The sequence below is a fragment of the Clytia hemisphaerica genome, unplaced genomic scaffold, assembly GCF_902728285.1.
Source record: "Clytia hemisphaerica strain Z4C2 unplaced genomic scaffold, Clytia hemisphaerica genome assembly, whole genome shotgun sequence".
NCBI classification, from domain to species: Eukaryota; Metazoa; Cnidaria; class Hydrozoa; order Leptothecata; family Clytiidae; genus Clytia; species Clytia hemisphaerica.
This window is the reverse complement of record NW_027103590.1, coordinates 172,734-191,251: the sequence shown is the minus strand read 5'-3', so window position 1 is coordinate 191,251 and position 18,518 is coordinate 172,734. Positions and strand designations below refer to the sequence as shown.

The 18,518-nt window shown below is 34.6% G+C and overlaps 1 protein-coding gene across 1 annotated transcript; it reads left to right on the top strand.

Moving 5' to 3' along the window:
* Window positions 1-5,715: 5,715 nt before the first annotated feature.
* On the top strand, window positions 5,716-17,768 carry LOC136801510 (uncharacterized). The gene is made up of 11 exons (XM_067058148.1): window positions 5,716-5,815; window positions 6,556-6,813; window positions 7,251-7,511; window positions 8,444-8,695; window positions 9,154-9,411; window positions 9,860-10,114; window positions 14,397-14,654; window positions 14,859-14,938; window positions 15,955-16,093; window positions 16,433-16,704; window positions 17,162-17,768. The coding sequence occupies exons 1-11, from the start codon at window positions 5,755-5,757 to the stop codon at window positions 17,453-17,455; spliced, it is 2,388 nt and encodes a 795-aa protein (XP_066914249.1). The 5' UTR covers window positions 5,716-5,754; the 3' UTR covers window positions 17,456-17,768.
* The last annotated feature ends 750 nt before the right edge of the window (window positions 17,769-18,518 follow it).

Sequence of the window (18,518 nt, the reverse complement as noted above, 5' to 3'; positions counted from 1 at the left end):
GGGGGGGGGGTTCCAAAAAATGTTATATCCTTCACCCCCCCCCATATTCAATTTTTTTCTGGAAAAGTCTAATGATTTTGATGGTGGTGGGCCATCATTCATATCAGAAAGCGAAGATAGTATACAACAGATTTTTCTGACTAGCCATAGTCTAGCAAGCTAGACGACTAATTTATACATAGTAGAAATAAAGCAAAAAGTAATGAATGGAACAATTTTAGTCGTCTAGAAACCTTTGTGCACTAACTCCAAACAAAAGAAAAGTGTCAATATTGCAATTATAATTTTTTCCTGCTCAAAATAATTCTTGAGTAAAAAAAGTATGTGTGGATTTGTGTATTGAAAGTTTTTCATTTGAGTTGATTTCGTTTTGAGAGTTTGTTGTTGCTTGATAAATTGTTTTCTCGCTACGCAAGTTTCTGCGTTTCGTGCAGATCACTGGGGCTGTTAATCTGGCTTTAATGGACAAGTTACATAAGTATGTACCTATCTAAGAGGGTGATCAGACCTCTAAAATAAGACCCAGTGAGACAGGACTACAAAAGGGACGGGCTCAGAACTAAGGGCAGCAGAACCTAAACTTATTTACAGACAGTAATGTCAGACTATGCAGTTACAATACACTCGGATTATTTAAAAACAAGAGCCGCAAAGATGCGGATAAATATTTCCTTTACAAATGTTAAAATGATAATTGATGTCCTCAAAAGATTTCAAAGTGCTTTAAATCTCAGACAACATCAAGCAACAAGTCCCTAAGAATTTCAAAATTCCATTTATGTTATTGCCAGTTTACAGGATTATTCATAAGATGACTGTAGGTTCAAAGCTACGGACCACGAAATATATCCAAGCTGAACCCGACTGAGAACAAAATACAGTAATCAAATTGGCTAGAACTTTAATTTTCGTTAGGTGGACTTTAAATGGATTTTAGTATTATACTAGCGGTCACCCGGCGTCGCACCGCCAAGTAGAGTGTTGTTGAACACATCAAAAGACCTGATTATATATAATTATTACAGTATTTTAAGCGCTGATTTCCCAGGATTTCCAGAAATATTATGTAGCCAAAAAGGGCAAATATTTAAAATGAAAGAATAACAAAAAGGAGAATATTCCACAGTAAGAAAACCAAAGAAAATTTTATATATTTTCCAAATGAGATGAAATATTTTGCATTATACTTTCATATATAAAATATTGTAAAAAATGTAAAAATTTTAAGTAACTTTTGGAGTTTTTTGAAATAATGTACGTGCTAAAAAGTAAAAATCTTTCAAAACAAGGAAACAATTTGATATTTTCCGACAGAATGCAAAAAAAAAAAAAAAAAAAAATCTCATACTGGGAAACATTTCATAATCTGAAAGAATGGCGATAGGAATAAATTCCCCAAACAGAGGCCATTTTATGATTTCTAAAAGCATGCTGCAAGAGCAAAAAATGTCACATACTTGGAAACAATCAAAATTTCCAAAAAAATGTCAGAAAAGAAAATAAATTGTCATACCAGGAAATCACTTGAGTTTTCTTCATTTTTTAAATGCATGTGGAAGAAAATGTCAAGCTCACGACAAAAGTTTTCCATGTTTTGAATGCACGTGTAAGAAAATCTCCAAATTTATCACAAAAGTTTCCACGTTTTAAATGTACATACCATCAACTGCTTTAACTTGGGACGATCGGTCGAAACATGGGACTGTTTGATATCTGGTCTGTATTTTCACTAACTTGTTAAATCTCTTTGACAACAAATTTGTTTTGATAACTCCACCAAGCCTATCAATCATACTTCCTTTCGTAACATGTAACGATAACTTTCACTGATAGTGCCGATCGGAGAATGGGCTCTTCCAGAAAAAATCTGTTCATGGGGGGGGGGGGGTGGAGGATATATTATTTTTTTCATGAATTACCCCTGGACATTTAGATTTTTAACCCCCTGGACACGGGTTATACCCCTGGACAAACATCAAATCAACCCCTCGGACACAAAAAATTACCCCTGGACATTGGAATTTACCCCCTGGACATTGCAATTTTTTGGTATTTTTTCAATACCCCTGGACAATTCATCCACCACCCTCCATGAACGGATTTTTTCTGGAAGAGCCCAATTAGAGAACACCCGCTGCCTAACCGCCTATCGCCCGATGGGATTAACAAATAACGTGTGTGTAACTTGCCGCGCGAGTGATGTCAAACGCTCCATCGTTTTGCCATTTTTTAATACGCCGTTCATTAACTCAAATCAAATGACTTTGGAGGTCCGGTGAAATGGTGGCCAAATTGCCGTCCCATGTTTTGTCAGATAGTCCAAGTTGGAGCAGTTGATGGTAAGAAAATCTCCAAATTCACGACAAATGTTTCCACGTTTAAAACACACGTTGCACGCGGGGAAGAAAATCTCCAAGTTCAAGAAAAATTTTAATAATATGTGAGGTGATTTCAAATTATTTACATCCTTATTCAATGCAATAAACCTTTTAAGAAGTATAACATAACATTCTTCATATTGGGGCCGTGGTGTTCCGGACGGATCCGGTTATCAGCTTTAAAATTTGAAACTTATAACTGCAACGAGTTTTCACTAACTGTCACTACAGCAGTTTAATTCATTGTTGCAGATAAAAAAACCAAAATTCAATCATTAACCAGTCAGATTTGCTCCATGTTTAAATTTTTAGCTAAAATCAGTTCATCAACCATTCCCATTGTTGCATTGCCGGCGCATTTGCTGCATTCGTTGGGTGCAAACTTTTTTCATATTGCAATAGTGTAATTTTTCAGGTATAAAATGGTCAGATTTATTCACAGTCACTTGCCTTCGTACTATTTATGTAAATATACAAACAAAATTGAAGTTAGTTTGTTGTGAAAGTTGATAAAATGTCCTGTTTTTCCAAGACCAAGAGATTACATCATCTCTCATTCCAGCTCATCCCAAACCAACAGAATTTGAACGAAACATCAAATCCAGAAAGAAATATTAAGAAAAGTTCACTATCGACCATTCCTTGTGACAATCTTTCAAAAATCATGATCCAATTCAACTCATCAAAGCATAAAAACCAAAGCAAAGAAAAGTAGCGAAAGAGCAAAAGTTGTTGTCTATTTTCTGCCATCTTTGGTTTGACAGTTAGAAACAAAGCAATATGGTCCGATCAACAATACGCTTCTGAAACGGCCGACGTTGCCCGATCGACAAGGAGAATAGAGCGCCGTACGGATATTTACCATAGACGTTTTTCGAAGAAATGACGTCTTCCGCCTCGAAAAAAAGAACATCGTACTGTTTTTACCGCCGGAGCTTGATTTAAAAAGAGACTCATGTACAAACTCACGAAATTGACCAAAACCGAGCGTTAGACTTGAAGAAGGAGAAGAAAAATTACCGTTTTAACAAATATTTCCTTCTCAAAGGAAATATTTAACAAATATTTCCTTCTCAAAGGAAATATTTAACAACAACTCTACAATACTGACTATAAATAAAGTAATACTTACAACCCTAGGTCCTAAGCTGTTTCGCCGCCGATCGCTGCATCGAAATAACACTAAAGTTCAGGAGGGCTGGACAACAATTGTTAAGTTGCTGTTCAGTGGAGCGTGGAAGGCGTTATTGGGCGTTAGGAGGGTGCTTGGTGGTTGCTATAAAGGTGTGGCCGGAGGAACTTTAGTACAAGTATACAGTTTTTCTCGATATCTAAGTTTACCCTTTTGACTATGTACTATGTAGAACAGTAGACAGAGAGATTAAACCTGTAATTAGGTTTGAAGGAAGGCGTAATCCAAAACCGTTTCTGTCAGGTGGAAGCCAATTATACGTAAATCTTACTTTTCTTACTTTATAAGTCTTGATAATTTCATTATATAAATGGCATGAGACATAGCTTACTGAAATGCCATTTTCACCAAATGAAGCATACGCGCTTTGTTAAGGTCAACTGAAATTACGCCATCACACGTCTTCGGGTGTTCTTGACTTTCTGCGTTTAAGCCCGAGGGGTACTGGACCTCTGAAAACCAACCCTTAGAAAAGCCGAATTTTTGGTTACAAAGTGCTTCTTAGAGGGACTTTTTTGAAGAACTTTATTCTTCGATTTTTTCTTCTTTCTTCGAGTTAGGTGTCTTAACCTAAGAGAGACTAGTGCCGTAGTATAGTGGTAGTCAACCTCGGCTTCTGTGCAGGCGGCCAGGGTTCGATTCCCACTCACGGCAGTTCACTTGGCAAGTGAACGTTCCTTCGCCCAGGTCAACCCATGCCATGTGAGGGGAACTGGGTAGTCAGTTCAAGGTGCTGACGGGACGCTCGTTAGTAAGCGTCTATAGTTGCGAGAATAGGCCTCTAAAGCCTCGTGTAACTCAACCAAATAGATAGACTTTTTTTCTCCATTTTTCTCTCAAAATCAGAAAGATCTCCTAAAAATCGTGAATCTTCCGACCGTTAAAGGTTAGAGAGACTTTGGAAGGTGAAAAAACCTACCCTTATCGTCTGCTCCACCCCGGGATTTAAGCCTTTAAACGTTCTTAGAAGGTTCTCATTTATACCATTATAGGGTGAGTATTTTTGTGATTTGTTTTAAAGTTGGCAAAAACCTTAGAACTTCCTTAGCTTCTTCTCAATATTTTGGCCCTCGAAGCTTTACTGTAAGTTTTCGAAAATAGTAATCGGAAGAATCCAAATAAAAAGATTTTCAGAAATAATCGCTGGGGAATATCACACAAGAAACTGTCGTAATCACAGATATTCTTTTACTTTCCAAGTGTTAACTGTAGCAGATTTGATTAACGTAAAATTCGTTAAAACAAATTTTATAACCCAGGGTAATTTAGTAATTCTGTATATTTTTCCTGTATACAGTATTTCTTTCTGAGGTACAGCAATTTTAAAATTGATTAAATATTTTAATCTTAAATAACACAAATAGATTACATAGACGGTATAAAGTTTGGTAAAAAGCATTTTAAAATCTCAATTCACTTTGCTTCTATTATCAGGGGTCCCATTTAGGCCCGGCAATTGGGAAATATCACCGTTCGAAGACACGAAAAAAAATACAATTCGTCGTTTGACAAATTCGGTTCACTGCTTCAAGTACATATTTACGCTAATTGTACATTGTGCTTGCTAACAATTCGCCGGCCTAGAATCTAGAAATCGCCACATTTAATTTTTCATTTGCCAGCCTACCAAAAAAACTAAGCAAAACTGCTGATTATTAGTCTTCTTGCTAAAGAGCGGCATCACGAGCGAGCTAAATTTTCAATAATGACGCAAGGCCTGTAATTAGAAAGCGTGATAATTAAGATTAATTAGATGCGTGGTAGGTAGTTTTTGTTGAATTTTGATTCTATTAGTTTGGGGCCAATTAATAGTTTTAAAATCTTAACTTTTAAAGTGTTTAAAGATATTATACATGTAATGCTTTGTTCGTGACTTTTCATTGTAATTTTTTATCCAATTAATCACTGTTTAACCATGTTAATCCTCCAAATCCTCAAACATTGTAAAATAGAACGTTGGTAATTATGATAATTATGTCGATGCTACTAATAATGAGAACAAAATAAACGTTGATTGTCTTATTTTTAACACAGGCATTATTTAGGTATACTGTGAGAATTGTTTTCAGACTAACATGGCGAGAACAAAAGCGAGGATTGTTTTATTAGTCTATATAAGGGGTAGTAAATGATGAATAGAATTTATTCACTATCAATATTCCATTGGATATCGATTTGCTGAAGATGAAAAGTTTAATTTTATCACTTGTGCTGTTCAATATATTCACCAAAGTCGTTAGTCAAGGTAAACATATTACTCTTTTTAAAACTATATACTAAACTTAATATCTACAGTATGCAAATCTTCGGCCCCGGTGAAACTTTTTCTTACAGCGGGGGTAAAAATTTCGATTGAAATCCCAATGGGGATGAAAATACTATTGTTACAAGGCTAAAAAATCTATTGGAATGGTTTTGGAATGCATTCTAAACAGTGAATTTCGAATGGGGATGAAATCATTGTCAATCTCTTAGTAGGGCTGAAATTCTAGGGTATTTTTCCCATCGGGGACGAAATTTCCAGCGGGTCTGTGACACATGTGCCAAAATATTCTAAAACCTACCAAGATGCTAAAAAATGCTTCAATTCGAACATATTACATACCGTTGAAAAGATAATTCAGAGCACTAAGAAAAGTGGTTCAAAAGATTTTAGAATATAAACATAAAAATGAAGAAGAAAATACTGAACTCTTGATTCTTTGGTGCTAGAAACTGTGCAGTATACCAAAAATGAAACTAGTAGAATAAAGGAATTCAAGATTAATTTTTTCTCCATCGTTTTCATCTCAACAATCATTGTGTTCTAGATGATCTTTTCAACGCTATATATTTTGTTAGACTTGAAAAATTGCTCGAGGAATTGCTTGTAAAATGGCAGGTTAGACAAGATTTAATGCACGCTCGTTAGTTATTAGTCCAGCTGTCGCACGTTGGTAAGAATATTATGGGACTCTTTTAAAATATATTTGATTCTCACTTTAGCTTTGACTAAAGAATGGGCTACTCCGAAATTGGCATGTATATATGGACACAATGCTAAAATATATTTCAATGTTCAAAATTTGAGAAAATGTCAACTCAAGTGTGAAGCTCTGTCATATTGTAAATCCATTGAATATAACAGAAGAATACGACGGTGTCAATTATCCAGAGAGACATCCTTGACATCCAAAAAATCATACAAGGTTCCATGTCACTATGATCCGAAGAATTATTATTTTACTGAGATAAAGCCGAAAGGTAAGAAGTTTTGATCTTCATTATACTCTGTACTGTAAGGTCCCGAATAAACGTCCCCATCTGGTTATTAATTTTTGAAAGATTTTTGCAACCCTGTTCTTATTAGGAGCCCCTAATAAGGGGTACAATTTCGGACCCCTTCTTTTATCAGATTTTGAAGAAATTTCGAACCCTCTCCTTTTATTTGGATACTATTACCCACAACCAAAAGAAGCATCCGGGAATTTATATTATGAAATGACTGTGTTGAACAAAATATTTTGTCGTCAGCGGAAATCAGCTAAATTTGAAATTATGCAATAAAATTCTTACCGCAGTAAATTTTGAAAGTTTTTTTTCTAAATATTCCTTTTATACCCTGAGTATCAGAGGTTGAGATAAATGATTTCGACCTGTGCTTTTCACGGTATTCCTTTTAATGTTATTTCTTTCTTTAGCTTTAACTAAGGAATGGACGAAAAGAATATTCGCGTGCATTTACCATCATAATGACAAAGAAATCCAAAACATTCGATCTTTTGAAGACTGTCAACATAAATGCGAAGCTGCTAAATATTGTAATTCCATTGAATACAACAAGAAAACTCGTAAATGTCTTTTGACAAGAGAAACTTCTTCAACTGTAGCAAAGGGCGATTACCACAAACCTTGTTATCACGACTCAAAGAATTATTTATACGCTGAAATAAAGCCAAAAGGTAAGTACAATCTTTTGCTGATCCCATTTATTCTAAAAGCGAGTAATTCAGTCCCGAAAATTTTCAACGGATCGGTATGGTTCGGAACGGTTTCAAGGATGATCTTTAACCCATTTACCACATATTTATCTCAAGTCAACGGTTCGAACTCTCTTTATATTGGTATTGTAAACAAAAAGAATTTGGCTCAAAAAATTGGGGAAGCAGATTTCGCAAAACTGTTTGGATTGGTTATTCAAAATTTTCAGATTTAAACCGATCCGTTTAAAACTTGCATTATGGAAAATTCCTTGGGGCAATTTGGGAATAATTACGAATTTATTTCTGACAAAATCGTGAATAAGTAAACATTATTTTACTGGCGCTCTAGTAAAACAAACGTGAATAAAAATGTTCAATAAACTTTAAGTTCGGCAAAGCAGATACGTGATTCATTTAATTTTCAACAAAAAATGTTCTTTATGATTGCTGTTCCTTTTATTCACTCAAATGCGTCCATAATAATCATCGCGAATACACCACTTTCTTGTAATTGAATTCAAAATTGTTGGTCGAGCATCGGGACTTTCATTAGCATGTCACTGTCCATGTGTCCGTGGTGCTACATGACCGTTTTTGAAAGAGTAGTGATCTCTCAATTCAAGTTTATTTCAAAGAAACGGCGGCTTTTAACAGGGAAGGGGCTTCCGAAAGACCGGTATTGAACCATTTTCCTTCTGTTATGCCAGTATCTTATTCCCAGGCCTGTTAGACAACTAGCATGGTCCTTCCAAATTCGAGATATCATATTCGTCAGATTGTTTTTTTTCACCCACCCCTTTAGAGCTTCAGCGTGGTGGACAGAAAATAATCACGATCTGATCTCATGTTAAGAACACGTTGCTATTTCATCGGGTCTTCAAGTCACTTCGGCTTTTTGTTTGTTTTTTTAGCTCTAACGAGGCCATGGACGAAACAGATATTGGCGTGTATTGGCGGAGCAGTCAAAACATTCATCTACGATGTTCGAAATTTCATTGACTGTCAACATAAGTGTGAAGCCGAACCATCTTGCAAATCTGTCGAATATAAAAAAAGAATGCTTGTTTGTCTACTGTCCAAAGAAACAACTTCGAGTGCTTCAGAGTATTATGAAGAACCTTGTGATAAACATTCTGAGAATACTTTCTTTGCCGAAATAAAAGGTATGATATGGATTATCTTTCATCATCAAAGTCATCATCGAGGTCAAAATTCAGAAGCGTAGACAGGAGGGGCGCAAACTTTGTGAAGGAGAACATATTTTATGACACTTTAAATATATATTCATAATATAAAAAGATAATTACCGTGTCATAAAAATCTGCTCTCCTACACAAATTTTGCGTCCCTCCTGTCTACGCTACTGAAATCTTCTTCGTGTAACTATCTTTAAAAAAGGCACATTGCATTTTCGAAGTGTGGTCTAAGGCTCTCCGAGCATCATTCTATTTCTTTATTTCAGGAGCCTAAATACTCCCCCTCCTCACATCACAAGATAGGGAAAAACTTTAAGCTTGAGTTTGTTACCCGTGATGGATATCGACAAAGATTTTCTTTTTATCTTAGTCAATAGAGGTAAAATATAATTCTGTTTTGCATCGCGTTTAAATTTTTCTCTTAGCTTCAACTATAAGATGGGCTCCTCCTAAATTGGCATGTATCCGAGGACACAATGACAAGAGTCTTGAAAATATTCAAAATCTCAAAGAGTGCGAATTCAAGTGTGAAGACGAACCCTATTGTAATTCTGTTGAATATAACGAGATGAATCGTCGTTGCCAATTGACAAGAGAAACATCTTCAAGTGTGCCGAACGATTTCAAGGAACCTTGTCATGTCAATCCGATGACTTATCGTCATTCTGAGATAGTTCCAAAAGGTTAGATCTTTGTATTGACCTTATTATGGAATTTGTAGCAAGTTTGTAGGGAATCTCGCTAAATCGAATATCTATATAATTCGAACCAATACTCATTTTCTTTCAAGGAAAAGCCCTTGTAAAATAATCTCTATTAATCGAATCTCTTTTGATTTACCAAATTAGACTTCTCGATTTCGAAATAGCCAAAGTAGATTGTATCTAAGTTCAATCATGCTCTGATTCAAATATGATAAGTGGGGATAAGATTAAGATTCGCACTTTATAAAGATCTGATCTCGAACATGTCAAACTGAATAGTTAATGAGTATACCAAGCTTGCGAATGTGTTGTGTTAGCCAATTAGAATATCAGGTGGTTGCATTGTTTATACCTGGTTCGTTTTACTTTTACTGTCTACTGATGATTTTTGGAGAATTCTTTCTCTTTAACATTTTTTTATTTCTAGTCTTGACAATGCCCTGGACTCGGCAAAAATCAGCGTGTTACCACGGAGTAATTCCTCCTAACAATATCAATAATATTCGAAATTTTAACGAATGCCAACGAAAGTGCGAACAAGAGACATATTGTAATTCTATTGTATATAACAAGAAAACTCTCCGATGTCTGATGACAAGAGAAACATCTTCGACTATTCCAAATAATTATCAAGAACCTTGTAAGAGCCCTGATCTTTCCTATGCTGAAATAGAACAAAAACGTAAGTCTACTTATTATTATGCTTACACTTGTCATTATATTCTTTGCCAACCTCGATTCCAGGGGCGAAAATCATTAAAAAAAGTGATGGGGATGAGGTTGATTTCGTTTTATTTTATTATTTAGTTTCAAGGGTGTGAAAATAGCTTGTTTTACAACCAACAATTTTGAGGACTTTTTCATGCGTTATAGTGCCTTTGTAATTTTCTTTTAATTTGCCGTTAACAGAATCCGGTGATTTTCGTTATCATCCTGGTTAAGGGGTGTGCATAGCACTACTTCGTCACATATCCTTACTTCGTCTCCTTTTGTTATTTTCTTTTCTACGTCATAATTTATGCTAAAAAATTAAGCAGCTGAATACACATGGTTTCTACTAGATTATTGTTAATCATTTAAACATGACGTAACATATGCTATTATGCAAGCTAAGAAGTTGATTGACAGATATCTTTGAATGGGAAAATATGGAAAATTGATTGACGGATATATTTTTCTAGAATACATAAATTAATTACCGTTAGGTGTGAAAATGATGGGCGCAGAGGTAAATAAAAGACATATTTTGACATTATACATTTTTTTAACTGACCAATCAAATCACTACTATACATGTAACATTTTGAAGAGTGAGTGCACGATGAACAATCGTGATTGAAATTCTAAAGAAATATCTCGAAGAAACCATAATACGCATGCACGGATGCTCTACACATGGTCACAAGAGTTGAAAGTTAGATTTTGCAGATCAGTCAAAAAAATTTATCCTTACTTGGTCACGATGCATTGCGTAAGAGTTCTTTAAAAATTTCACAAAAATTTATATTCTCACTACAGGGTCACGTGATTTAAAAGTTAGATTTTACAGATTAGTCAAAAAAACTTATCCTTACTTGGTGACATAACTTGAAAGTTCGATTTTGCAGATCAATCAAAAAAATTTATCCTTACTTGGTCACATGACTTGAAAGTTAGATTTCGCAGGTCAGGCAAAAAAATTTATCCTTACTTGGTCACGATGCAATGCATAAGAGTTCTTTAAGAATTTCGCAAAAATTTATATTCCCACTACGCGGTCACACGACTTGAAAGTTAGATTTTGCAGATCAGTCAAAATAATTTATCCTTACTTGGTCACATGACTTGACAGTTAGATTTTGCAGATCAGTCAAAAAAATTTATCCTTGCGTGGTCACATGACTTGAAAGTTCGATTTCGCAGATCAGGCAAAAAAAATTATCCTTACTTGGTCACGATGGATTGCGTAAGAGTTCTTTAAAAATTTATACACGGTCACGTGATTTAAAAGTTAGATTTCACAGATTAGTCAAAAAATTTATCCTTACTTGGTCACCATTCATTGCGTAAGAGTTCTTTAAAACTTTCACAAAAATTTATATTCCCACTACACGGTCACGTGATTTAAAAATTCGATTTTGAAGATTAGTCAAAAAAATTTTCATTACATGGTCACATGACTTGAAAAGTTAGATTTTGCAGATCAGTCAAAATAATTTATCCTTACTTGGTCACATGACTTGAAAGTTAGATTTTGCAGATCAGTCCTGATCAGTCAAAAAAATTTATCCTTACTTGGTCACATGATTTGAAAGTTAGATTTTGCAGATAAGTCAAAAAAATTTATCCTTACTTGGTCACATGACTTGAAAGTAAGATTTTACAGATTAGTCAAAAAAATTTATCCTTACTTGGTCACATGACTTGAAAGTTAGATTTTGCAGATAAGTCAACAAAATTTATCCTTAATTGGTCACATGACTTGAAAGTAAGATTTTGCAGATTAGTCAAAAAAAATTATCCTTACTTGGTCACATGACTTGAAAGTTAGATTTTGCAGATAAGTCAACAAAATTTATCCTTACTTGGTCACATGACTTGAAAGTAAGATTTTGCAGATTAGTCAAAAAAATTTATCCTTACTTGGTCACATGACTTGAAAGTTAGATTTTGCAGATAAGTCAACAAAATTTATCTTTACTTGGTCACATGACTTGAAAGTTAGATTTTGCAGATTAGTCAAAAAAATTTATCCTTAATTGGTCATGTTTACATCAAACACTACTTGGTCACGCCTTTTCACTCATAAGAAATGTTCATTATTTGGATCATAAACCACGCCTTTTTACTTATAAAAAATGTTCATAGTTTGGTCCAAAGACATCAAACACTACTTGGTTGCGCCTTTTTACTCATAAGAAATATTCCAAATTTGGACCGAAAACACAAAATACTACTTGGTCACGCCTTTTTATTCATTAGAAATCTTTATATTTTGGACCAAAAACATCAAACACTACTTCGTCATGCCTTTTCACTCATAAGAAATGTTCATAATTTTGATCAAACAAACCAAACAATACTCCGTCGCGCGTTTTTCCTCATCAGAAATGTTCATAGGCTACGTCATATCTTCCTTCGTTTCGAGCGTAAAACTCCTACTCTTCGGGCTATGAGCACTGCTCTTGTTTTGAATATTGAAATTCTCCAGATAAATCGCATGCGCACTGAGGTTTTAATGAAACAATAGAAAGTTTCGAAACCTAAGCCAATCAGTTGTGTTCTAAACATTCTTTTATTCAATATCTCTATTGATAAACATCTTTTGTGAATGTTGTCTATTATGTTTAAACCTATTAATAAGTAATTCCCGGTGGGGGTCACTAGTGGCCGCCTATAGCAGTGCCTATAGACCAAGAGTAAGGCCTAAAAGCCTGGATCTGTCTATTGTGTAGACTAAAATGTTCATAGTTTGGATAAAAAACACCAAACACTACTTGGTCGCGACTCTTTACTCCTTAAACATTCAGATATTTTTCACACAAAACCCCACCAAATGTTACTTAATCATATCTTTCATTAAAAGCTCTCGTCACTTCCATTATTCGTCCAAAAATGTCTTCGATATTTAAAGAGTTTTACGTTATATTGAAAGTTCAGGTGAAGAGGAGTTGCTAACTTGCACTTTTAGTACATTTGTGGCCGAAACGCCCGACGAGACAGAATGAGATACACGTTTTTTTTTTTATAAGAACGTCAAAAATTTTCGAAGCCTTCGGATGTTCTTAGTTTTTTGGATTTGAAGCCTAAAAATGTTCTTAAAATGTTCTTATTTTCAGCATTTTTTGAGCATTTTGATGTAATTTCTTAAGAAATTGCATGTTTTTAAGTCTACAAAGCCTTAGTATGTTCTTAGAATGTTCTTAAATTTTTGGGCTCAAAGCCTTATGTTCTTATATAGTTTGTTCTTATAAAAAAAAAAACGTGTATACCTTTTTCTATTGAGATTTGTTAAGAATATTCAATTTTTTTTAAGCTTTAGGGTGTTCTTTCTTTTGAATCTTAACCTTAAAAATATTATTGAAATTTTTACGGCGATCTTTAACCGGTATGACCGATTTTAAGGGAACCCAACCGTGATCAGGATAGGATAGAGTGATCTGTCGAAGACGAAAGTGTCCCAGAAATTGTGACCTGGTTGATGTATGTATCAAAAAACTTCTTTCTTCTACATTTTGACTTGTTATAAGGAGACTTTATCATTACCTTTAGAGATACTAAAGAAATTAGCTGAAAAAAATTCGATTTTTTAAACTTCCACAGATAGTGATCTGTGAAAACTAATTTATTTAAAATTATTTAAAAAATAATATCAAATTCGATTCTATTATTTTATTAGTTTTCTTGTATGCCGCTTCTTAGAAGCCGTATACAGTATGTTCTTTATAAAGTTTTTGATCAAAAAAGGGTTCAGACATTGAGATTTCAACCTTTACTTTTTGCTAGACGGAACAAGAAAGCGATCATCCATTCACTTTATTAAGTTTGTTTGTTAACACCTTTAAAAAAAAGAGAGATCAACCATAGACTATTTCTTGTTTCATTTGTTTATTAACACCTTCACATGAAAGAGCAAATTTTTTTGTTTAATTTCAACTGCTATAAAGGTGTTACAGAACAATACAATAAATAAAAGCAAGTAGAGACCACCTCTAATCTCAAGATCAATCAGAAATAATTTATGCAATTATTCATGCATATATTATGACGTAAAAGAGAAAATAACAATAGGAGACGAAGTAAGGATATGTGACTAAGTAGTGCTATGCACAAGGGGTTTGTTGGTATTGTCGTTTTTGACTTTTAAAGTGTCTTCATTTCATCTGCATCGCTAAACTCATACTTTGCGGGTCATTCATAGCGTCAGCTAATTGGATAATAATGATTTAATAGATAAATTTTTCGTCTTTGAACTTTTTTTCTAGTTTTAACTGATGAATGGACCGATGAAATATTGGCATGCATCACACTAAAGCACAGTACCGAAATAAACATTGCCCGAAATTTCAAGGAATGTCAATATAAATGTGAAGCTAAATCATTTTGCAAATCTATTGTATACAACAAGAAAGATCAGGGTTGCTACTTGATGAAAGACACTTCTTCCACTGTACCACGTGATTATTCAGAACCTTGTAAAACTACCACTCATCCAGAAGACTATTTATATGCTGAAATAATTGGTAAATGTTAATTATATGCAACCCATGACGTCAAAACGGGGTAAAAATTACCCCTGTTACCCTCCGTATAGTCTGAGAATCCATTTGGAAGAAATTCGTCCTTGATTCTAAACGGAACAGGGACCAAAGTTTTTCATTCCGACATGAACGGTTTTCGTTGCCCATATGATGAAGTTATCAATAACACGGCTTTTTTTCTTATAGAGCAATGTGGTATCAGCAAAGTTATACAGAAAAGAATTATTGGGGGACAAGACGCAGATGTTGGAGAATATCCGTGGCAGGTTAAATATAATTTATTTTCGAAGTCGAAGCATAAAAAATCTCGTAAAAAATCATCACTCTGCATAATGTTTCATCCTATTAATAAGAATTCCTGGTGGGGGTCAACAGTGGCCACCTGTCGGAGAGTCTACAGACCCAAAATGAGGCCTAAAAAGAGCAAAAGCTTTATAAGGAGCTCACGTACAAATTACTTGCTTGAAAAACTCTTAGAAGCGCTCATAAAAAAAAAGCAGGAGTTCTAAACATCGACCAGAAATGGTGACCACGACGGGCGACCACGACGGGCGACCACGACCAGCGACCAGATAAATTTGGATCGTCGAGTTTTTTTCTCTTTTTCCAACGTAGAGTGTCTCTCCTTATCATTTGAATATCGCATATTGAAGAGAAAGCTCACCCCTTTCTCAATCTATTTAGAGCCACATGCCCTATGCATAAAACAACCATTTCGATTCGACGCTCTTGGAGCTTGATTATAGTGTCAATTCCTTTCCTTTTGTAATATCAGCATCAAAATACTTAGCGGCATAAAATTGTTTGAAACTGGTGAGAAGCTTTGTATTTCATCATCAAATTGTTATTTCTGTCGAAATTAGTCATTTTGTCAGTCTAAAGACAATTGAGTAATTGATTAGATTCATATCTCTAAAACTGGCTTTCCAAATTTTTTTCTACTGACAAGTTCTATCTATTCATACTAAAGACATCTCATTCAGCATAATTAAAATATTCGATGTAACAAAACTTACAAACATCATACTTAATGGCCCTGTCAATATTTTTGTCAAATAGTGTCACTTTGTCAAGAATATGACTGGTTACTTCAAAGGTCACTTTTTAGTATTCTGAGGACTTGATTTAGACATTCTCTAAGGTGGAGAGAGCAGATAAACTCGATAACCCAAATTTATCTGGTCACCGGTCGTGGTCGTCATTTCTGGTCGATGTTTAGAAACTCCCTAAAAATGCTTATGACAGCTATGGTGTTACATAATGAATACTCTGTTTTTTAAAGGTATGGTATGCAAATGTTGAGTTTACGCCCACAGGAGAAAACTTTACGATTTGTGGGGGGAATTTGATCCACAAGAAATGGGTTTTAACAGCTGCACATTGTATTAAGGATGAGATTGTACATAACCGAGTTGAATTAGGTGAGTACACAAAAATTCATGATAAATTCATACTGCTCGTTAGCTATAGTATTTGGTGTAAATAACATACCTATTTTGGAGGTCATTTCATTAAGTTATCAACTATTAAAGGGACATAAATGTTTTTTTTTTTACTTTTGATAGAAACATCCTTTTCAGTTTAAATCTTTCCACGAGGAACGAAGTTTCAAAGAAAAATAGTCAAATCTTTACAATTCAAAAGCATAAAAAATAGGAAGAATGACTTTATCGTAAGGGTTTAATTTAGTCCTTTTTAAACCATGGATTGTTACCGATTGCTAAAGATTAAAACGCTGCAGACCGCTGCTTTTCCAATAGGTGAACACGTGAGACAAATCAGAGGTGATGGGACACAGTTAGCACAAGTAAAAAAGATAATTCTACATGAAAGCTTCAATAAACCACACAGTTTCAGCTATGACTTCGCCCTACTGGAACTTGAAACGGAAGTGGAAATAACGGATAGAGTTCGCACTATTTGTCTACCAAAGAAATATCAACAAAGTGAGAATCATTTCGATAATGATGAATGCTATATTACTGGCTGGGGAAAAATGCAGAATGACAATCCAAAAATTCCAAAACATGGGGTATGTATTTAATGAAGAAATTGTAGGAAAAAGAATAATTACATAATGGGCTGTTCCATAAAAATTTCCATACAGGAGGGGTGGTGAAAACAAGTTTCTTGGAAAAGTGTAGATACCCCCTGGAAAATGGCAAAATTTGCAAAAGAACCCTTGGAAAAAAATTATTTTCATGTCATAAAATGATGGTGGACGAACTAAAATCAGTTGTTCACCCCTTGAAAATTCAAGAATAACTTTTTACCCATGGAAAAATGGAAAAAACACTTCTTTAGACCCCCTCGAAATGTTCGTCCATCAAAAATCGAAGAAATAAATTACTCTGTAAGGGCCCCTTTTTCACTAGAAATTTGGTCTCTCTAAGGGTTGGGTATCAGAGGTCCGGTCCACACATACCCGACATTCTCCCAACCCTACTACCCCCCTCATATCTAAATTAACCAAATTTTTTATTGCGCAGACTTTGCAAGAAGCAACTGTTAGAGTGTACACAAAAGAAGAGTGTTTAAACGATCGGGGAAATAACAGAATCGATGACAGTATATTTTGTGCCGGATATCGTCGAGGTGGAAAAGACACGTGTAAAGGAGACAGTGGTGGTCCCTTACAATGCAAAGATGGAAATAGATGGATTCTCTGGGGTGTTACTTCTTTTGGAAAGAGACCATGTGCATCACCTGGTAAAGCTAGTGGCTATGGGAGAGTTACCCACGTTTTGGATTGGATTGAGGAGAAAACTGGAATAACCTTTTAATTATTTTTGCTTTGTTTTGCTACAAAGGTATTGCAAAAAGTTTGTTAAGAAAAACTTGTTGGAGTCATGCGGGTTACATATTTCGACCAGGCACAATAATGGCATCATTACAATTTCATATCTAGACTTTCACTTTAACCACATATTTTTCAGATTTTTCAATTCTTTTAAAACTTTAGTTTAGCCAATGAAAGCGTGCAGTGTTGAATAAAATATTTATCTTTTGATGTCTTTTTGGAGGTCCGGGGCCACTTGTAACATCTTTCATCAAAATGAAATATAAATAAGTGGCAGTTTAATTGATAAACTTTGTTTCAAGTGACCCACCAGATTTAATGAAAATCGATGGATATAAATTTGTCTATCATAAACTAAAATTTTTGACTAGACTATCAAAATGAAACTTTTTTGGGTATTTCAGTTTTCAAATGTTTCTATTTTATTTAAAATGTTTCAAGTAGCCCCAGACCTTTGTAGCAATAGATTATTAATAATAATTATTCCTCATATCGTTAATTAGTATTCTTTAATTTTATCATAATTCTTTGTAAAGATTGTTGTTGCTTCTTAATTTTTCAGTTAAGCAATGAAATATTTCAGCTGTCAAAAGAACTTAATCCCTCATTTTGTTCTGAACAACCTGGTTTTAGTTTTACCTTATTTTGGGTCTTACCTTATTACCTTCCAGCCCCCTGGCAATTAATTTTCTACCACCTCACCCCCGTTAATTTATGCTATTAGGCATCTGAGAGTACAGCATTTATGTTTCACTCTTTTTCGTCTACTAATTCGCAATAATATAACACTCCACACCCCACTTCATACAGACCAGTAGGATATTTTCAGCCAGTGGGGGTAAAAAAAACGGACCAAATCTCGATGTGGATTGTTATTTCCATGTTTTGCTTTTTTTTTTTTCTTACCATAATTTTAATCTGAGCCTTGTACCAGCAAATGATGAAAAAGAACCTTCTATAATCATCAACCGTGGCTTCGGAGAATCAATATTTTGCCAGTCCCCTGTATCTAAGATGTACATACTGGAGTTTAAAGAACAATATTG